The sequence below is a fragment of the Lolium rigidum genome, chromosome 5 (assembly GCF_022539505.1).
Source record: "Lolium rigidum isolate FL_2022 chromosome 5, APGP_CSIRO_Lrig_0.1, whole genome shotgun sequence".
Lineage (NCBI taxonomy): Eukaryota > Viridiplantae > Streptophyta > Magnoliopsida > Poales > Poaceae > Lolium > Lolium rigidum.
In genome coordinates, this window is record NC_061512.1 from 211337208 (window position 1) to 211344541 (window position 7334).

Consider the following 7334-nt stretch of genomic DNA (forward strand, 5'->3'; position numbering starts at 1 on the left):
TGTATAGGTCAAACCGACCATAACAGCTAGATATGCATCGTGAAGAAAATAGCTCCTAGCAGGAGCAACTATAATGCTCTGTTTTGGTCATAAGTAATCCTTGTACGAGTGAACGGCCTGCAACAATCTCCTTGGAAAAACCTCTTATTATGTATTGTTTCAAATTTCTGAGAACTTACAGGTTGCTATTGGATCACTAGCTTAAATTCCTTACAGAAGTGTTTGCAAGAGCTTCACGAATGGGATACTTATGCTGACAAATAGTGACGTAACCATAATGTATGGGCACCATTACCCTTCATTGTTACCATTTCTTGGGTAATTCTCGGCACACAGCCTTCTGCACATAACTCAGGAACAACGGAAATGTTTTTAGTAGCACATTAGATTATGCAATAACCATGTTTTGTTACTTGCATTTTACTGCCACAAGCCTCCTGCAAGATCTACGTGGTATACTTCTGTATATATCTGGGTAAAAATACACGTGTCAAAATTTTCAGTTGTACACATAAGGGCACAAGGCAACCCCCATGCGAACATCTGCATATATCCAATGTTTTCTAGACAAAATGCAACTTAGCAGCGGCAATAATGTGCACACTATAAGTGCAACAAAAAATGACCTAGGCATACTCAGACAATGTAGGTAATTATATACGGCAGCAAATCACTGTGATATGCTGGATCTCCATGTGCTCTGGTTGTATGGGAATTAGTTTACCACCGCCAATTGCTTCCGCATTTTGATCATCTGCTTGGATTGAGCTTCAGGGGAGCTCATCTATCAAAATTCTTGCATTGAGCTTCAGGGGATGCGCTTGAAAATGGATGTGGAAATGCCCCATGTCTCGACAATTAATGATCAGCGTACATGCTGCAGCTGGCAGGAAGCAGAGGGCCTCAGGCAGTTTGTCAGAGAACTATCGACTGGGCTGGATTACTTGTTCATTGTTCACTATGTTTTTCACATATACAGCCCGGCATGGGGTTTGCGAAGAAAGACTCCTCTAGCTTTGGGAATTCTCCAGGCTCCCGGAAATATGGAGCTCCTGTTCTATCTTTGTGCAACCTTTTCACTTCTGAACTGAATTTCTCCCAATCGATCCTTCCTTCATCAAATTCATCTACCAAATTCACAAAATCCATCCTGCAAGAGCTCTATACATTGAGAAAAGAGTGGAAACCCAAAACCATAACATATAGTGCTACTTCTTATAAGGGAAAAAAATGCAACACATAAAATTGGGTTTCTGCCTGTTGGGTCATTGGTTGTAGAAGAATGACCATAGGAAAAAGGTGTTACCTATCTGGGTTAATTGTCTTCCTGAAGTCCTCGAAACGCCTATGGCCTTGTACAGCTTTTGCCATGTTTCCATCGTATGTGTACATAAAGACATCACTCTGAAGAGCTACACTATAGTCAAGACCAGCAAGCATGTTTTGGTGATTTTTGAAGGGCTCAAGTTCCTCTTCAGTTGCAAGGGTAGAATGAGAATAGATATTGGGAAAATCGTCCAGCAGCGCTTGCATGCTTCCATTCCCAAAAGCTTCACCTGCAACTAAGTAAATTCTGGTGCTTCGTGTGAAACCCAATCCCTTCAACAGAAGTGAAGTTTCCCTTGGAGTCAGAGGACATCCACCGATGCTTCTTCTCTCGGTTCCGTTAATTTCTTTCTCTTTCCAATGACTGACCTCATAACGCATCTTTTGCAACTCCTCTTCCTCATCCGATGTCAAGCCATGACTACAACCAGTAAAAGCTAGCATATCCTTCTCATACCTGCAAAAATCAGTATTGTTAATTCAGAAAATCTCATTGTAAATAAAGAATAACTAACAACTCAGAGGCTAGCCCATCTTATTTTTGTGCAAGTGAATACCACAATGTATACTAGTGCATGGTTTCTCACTTGTAAGCTTGCTAAATGGTGCATCTAAAAAGAGTTCATTAAGTCATTATATGTTATGAAAGATTTCAAGTTAAGAGTTACAAGAGCTACAACACAGCTCAAAAGTTCTGGAATTTTAGCAAAATGGTTGTGTCCCATGGTTTGCTGCTATAGTTATAAGAACTCAAGAGTAGAACTTCGCAACCTAGTTGAAGCAATCCAAAACTTTCTTCACAAGATTATTTTGCGAAATGCCTGTGAAGTATCACGCCTAACATCATTGACCAGTGATTTACATAGGCAACCTATTTTATCAATAAAACATCACCGCAATGAGACCCACTGCACTTCAAGGTTCACAAGGACACCTATCTTTACTGAAGAGATCAACGGTTGATTAACTTGTGGGAGAAGCTACCATAAACAGAACGATTAATGTGCGAACAAAAAAACAATATGCTCAAGCCCATTCTACTTGCAGTATATTTGGAGACAGGCAAACCAATATTTCATTCCTTGGTATGACTGAAATGATAAAAGCTGCAGCTACAACACAAATTGCGATAATTAGGATGAAAAAATACTTACTAAGAGAACAATGTTGGTAAGTATGCAAAACAACAAAAAATAGTGCAGACAAGAGCATACTGAGATAAATGTAGGAGCATAAAACTTGCCTTAGATGAAGAGCAAGATATGGGATTCCATCCTGGTGCATCCTCGAAACTAAGGTAGCACCAAGATCTTCGATTGTATGAGAATACTTCAAAGATCTATAATTAACTCGGCATCTTAGTTTCTGAATATAACTAGGAAGCTCATTATTTGCTAAGCGAGAATCTGTATGTGTGAAGTAAATGACTTTGTGTTTCTTCAAGAGAGGCAGTATTTCATCTCTGTAATAATTCACCTGCCAAGATAAAGTAGTGAGTGAGTATTTCCAACATATATCGATGTAAAATTATATGGATCAAAAAATATCTAGTTTTAACCTTTGACCAGGATATTGGAGCTTTAGCCATAGGCTCGATATGCTTGTATGCAGGAGGTAGTGTTTCAACAATATCAATGTCTTCTTTCAGCGATTCGATGAAGTGCCTCCAATTGAAAAGATCCTTAAATTCACTACAGAATTGAGGAGCACAATAATTGTAATGAGCACAGTGATTGATAACCTAGGGTGAAGACTGAAGAGTTAAGGCTAGGGCCAAAGGGGCCAACCTGTCATCTGCCCAGTAGGATGTATGATCAAGTGAAGGTAGAACCAATGTTGCCTTCAAAATCTTAGCAACAGCAACCATATCGCATATCTGAGATGTGAAAAATAATCAGATATCAGGCCAAGGAATTATAATGGCTACAAAAAAATCAATAGTATATAGGATAGCAATCACACCCCAAATCTCATTTGGTTCAAGCCTCCATTTGCGTTTATGAGAATGTAGCCACTCGTGCGAGAATCTTGCTCTATACAATCAAGAACAGGCAGTCATATCATGTTAACAAAGGTGTAAAAGATTGATAAACAAACGTATTTATGAGATAGAAACCAACCTACTTTTATGAGAGTTTGAAACAATACATTGTCTGAAGTTTGCACTGCTTGGCTGGGACCAGACATCAGAGGCCTATATGAAGCATAAAAAAAGAAAAACAAATGTTACTTTCACTGATTATGGTATCAACAAAGGAATAGATCTAGCACGATATATTACTTGCCTCACCCACACTTCCTTGTCTTTCACCAATGCTAGATTCAACTGTAATCAACATCCTGTCGCGCTCTTTCCCTCCCATGTACCCGAAGTGGTGATGCCCTTTATCACTGAAGGAAACAGAGAGATCCTAGAATCATGCACAAAAAGATAGCTAGGTTACACTTCAGTACGAAAGCATTTCATTCCTAAATGTTACGACATAGAGTTCTAGATTGAGTCAATAACTTGGGATAACAGTTATGTCCAGTCATATAAACTTCATGCGATGTCAAAATAATTGAATAAGCTCAATAGCTCATCATATTCATAATATAACTGGGAAAAGAATACAGGCCAAGCACAATACTATCATGTAGATTTTTATGCTACACTAAAGCCAATTGAAAGTATATAACCCATACTTGCAATATATGCACAAATTTGAATTTATCATCAGCTTCCAATATCACAGCTACTAATACAAATGTAATCAAGGATATGTGACAGTTGCGAACTTTTACGTAAAGGTGGACATTCGCAAAAAGAGGACAAAGTATTAAAGATCAGGTGTACAATATTTTTTTATGAGCAACTGAGGAATTATCTCTCCATCTAGTTCTGGTTGGTCAGGGCCCTGAATGAGAATATTAGTCTTATGAAACCTGATGCAATTTTCAACTCGATATTGCTTGATTCTGCCAATTAAAAAATTGTCCAGTTGTGGCTCTACACACTATCATATTATTATTATTAGTTTCAACCATAATTTCCTCTTGAGTAACCAGCAATTGAACACTTTAATATTGCGACAGCAGACTCATAGATGCTGTATATCCGCACTATGAGTAAATATTACTATATCACATGTTAGCAGCTAATTTCGTTGTTGAATCTAGCTTGGATACGCACACTAAAAAGCACCATATGTATGTAGTTTTTTTTATTAAAATTTGCATCGTCAAAGCCCTATCTAGAACCAGAGCTAAGGACAATTTGGAACCGGTGGGATAATTTAGCAATGAAGTTCTGGAATCATAGACGTTTGATCTGAATAAACCCAACTAAGCACACCTACTAGCACATTATACTCCATGGAATAAGACAGTAAAGCGTACTTCCTGAGATCCTATGGACATAAAGAATATTCTGCCCAACTCTACAACAACCAACAGCCAACAACTACAAGTACCAAAGTGGCAAGTGTTTTAATAGTAAACCAACTTGAGAAGGGCTCCAAACCTACAACAAGTGAGGAAACGTCCGACTAAAAGGTTAAGTGTCTGCTAAAACACCCGTGCTTGCGGAGTTCCAAATAGAGCTATATAGCTCAAGCTGAAGGAAGACAAGGAACCAATCTAGCGGTTCTTCAAGCAGACCAACTGCTTCAGCGTGGCATTACACTATGAGGCAGTCCGGTGCAGGAACCGCAAGAAAGCCTGGTCCATGCACCGCAAGACAGTCCGGCTAGTCTCGTTCCCAACGCGACAGACAGACAATGGCTCGTGGCCGGCCAGCACCGCCTTGTCATCCCTCCCGTCCGGCGGCCACGACCACCACCGCGTGGAAGAGTCGCCGCCAATGATCCGCGTACGTACATAACCATATACATGCGTATGCAACATATTCGTACAATTCAGTTGGGCCATACGGGTTTTATACAGGGCTATGCTACGCATACACGTCTAGTATTAATAACGAAGGGGTATCAAGTGACATCAGCCGTCCTTGTGTTCAAGTTTGCTCTAGTTTGGGGGCGGGGGTTGTACACTGGAGCAATCGCATTGCAACAATACAGAAACACGCCCAGGTTCTTACTACATTTTCAGTATCAGACAATGGGAATCCGATCCCATCAGATCTCTCTTTCCACCCCTTTTGACTTTTCCAGAACGTTGAAATATGGTACTCAGACAATAGAACATTACGCCGGTGGCCAAATTGCAAGGTTGCAGTTCAGAATGCAAGTGGTCATTGCAAGTTATTACTACTATGCAAGAATGTCCATATGCATTCGTGGTAAGAACTAAAGAAGCGAGAAACAAATGCAGGGTTGGCCGAACACCACGTGCTGTTGATCCTAAAGAAGGAACATTACTACCAAATGGCAGCTAGCAGTCTAAAGCAGAACGCAAGTTTCCATACCTGCAGATCATCGCCAGCCGGCAGCGCGGCCCGGCCGCCGGCCCAGATCTTGGCGACGCCGAGGAGGAGGCAGACGCCGCAGAAGGCGAAGAAGAGCAGGTTCCCGAGCTTCCTCCGCTCCCGGATCCCCAGCCCCAGCACGACCTCGCCAGCGGACCCGCCGGTGCCCGGGCGCTTGAAGAGCCGGAACCGGAGCTGCTGGTTGTTCTGATGGTGCACGCCGCCGACGGCGTATGCGCTGGAGGAGGATGAGGAGGAGGGCTCCGCGGCGTCGGAGGGCGGGCTCCCGAGGGCGTCGGCCCGCGGCGAGCGCGGGGAGCCGGCGATCTGCAGCTCGATCTCGCCGCCGGGGGCGCAGCGCTTGAAGGAGCTGGCGCGGCGGGTCATGGAGCCGCCGACGCCGACGCGGGGGCTGTGCAGGCGCGGCAGGTGGTCGCCGCCGCCGGCGGCGCCGGCGGGCCCGTGCATGGGTTGGTAGCCCATGTGGCGGTGGGGAGCTCCAGGAGGCAGTCCCTCCGAGGACGTGCTGCCTCGACCCTGGAACTGGTGGCGGGCGGGCGGGCTAGGTTCGGCGTACCCCGACTTGGTGGCGATGTTATAGTATGGCGTGATTGCTAAATTAGGGGAGGCGCCATTAATGGAGCTCGGTTGGGCAGTGAAAGGGAGAGTGAGGTGAGGTGAGGCGTGAAGGAGACGGCAGGGCGTAGTGGGAAGGAAGCGGGGCGGAAACGGTCGGACCCAAATAATTACGGCGCTGCCATTTGGACGCGTCGGCGCGGCTGCATGCGGATTATTCCTTCTTTCTTTCTCGGAAAAAGTCCAAAATCAACCCTGAATTCGTAGATGAATGCTAAATGAAACCTCAAGCTCATAATCCCTGAAATCAGCATACTCAACTCTTATATCCCGGTCTATTTTAAACCTTGAGACTGTTTTAGCCGGGATTCGCTGACGTGGCAAGTAGATGGTTGACTCCTTTGTATTTTTTTTTCCTTATCTTTTCCCTGTCAACTTTGCTTGGAAGTGTACCTGTGGCTGTGGTCATTGGAGTCAGCTACCAGCACGCTCGCTGGGGTTCCGGCCTCATCGGTGCGTTCCTGTGTCCTGTACATTTTCCACCGTTCCGCGCCCTTGCCAAGCTCGCGAGCTGCAAGCCTGCAACATGCCCGTGCTCATGTCGCAGAGCCGTATGCTCGTCGCCCCGCCCGTGCTCGCGCGCCGCTGGCGACGTCTGCCTGCCCGCTCCTGCTCGCGCGTCGCCAACACCATCTGCCTGCCTGCCCGTGCTAGTGTGCCGCCAGCGCCCTCTGTCGGCCCCGTCGAGCGTGTTAGCCTAAGCAAACTTGTGTGCTGCATGCATACACATGCATCACGTGGTCAGCCACCATGTGAGACTTTGCTCTTCTACCGTTTCAAAATAAGCTGCTGCTAGCAGTGATAGGTAATAGTAGTCAAGATATAAGCAGTAGTAAGGATACCATGCGGCTGGACTGCATGTCCATTGTTCACACCATGTATATCAGTAGCTAGCAAGTCCTATATAAAGGCATGTAGTACTCTCATTTAGAGACACCAAGTAGTAAGAGAAGTAAGTAACAGAAAC

General features: G+C 44.4%; 1 protein-coding gene across 1 annotated transcript; it reads right to left on the reverse strand.

The window, feature by feature from the left end:
• Positions 1-620: 620 nt before the first annotated feature.
• On the reverse strand, positions 621-6214 carry LOC124652912 (O-fucosyltransferase 35-like). Its single transcript, XM_047191958.1, has 9 exons — positions 5732-6214; positions 3612-3737; positions 3451-3520; positions 3289-3359; positions 3114-3202; positions 2885-3017; positions 2570-2802; positions 1307-1783; positions 621-1150 (listed from the first exon to the last, which is right to left on the reverse strand). Exons 1-9 carry the CDS (start codon positions 6212-6214, stop codon positions 949-951), a joined length of 1884 nt encoding a protein of 627 aa, XP_047047914.1. The 3' UTR covers positions 621-948.
• Positions 6215-7334: the final 1120 nt, after the last annotated feature.

Excerpts from the sequence above, each read along its gene's own strand:
- LOC124652912 (XM_047191958.1), bottom strand. The coding sequence starts at position 6,214 with ATGGGCTACCAACCCATGCACGGGCCCGCCGGCGCCGCCGGCGGCGGC. Across the intron at positions 3,738-5,731 it reads CGGCTGGCGATGATCTGCAG|GATCTCTCTGTTTCCTTCAG; the intron begins GTATGGAAACTT and ends GCATGATTCTAG. Across the intron at positions 2,803-2,884 it reads CTCCAATATCCTGGTCAAAG|GTGAATTATTACAGAGATGA; the intron begins GTTAAAACTAGA and ends TTATCTTGGCAG.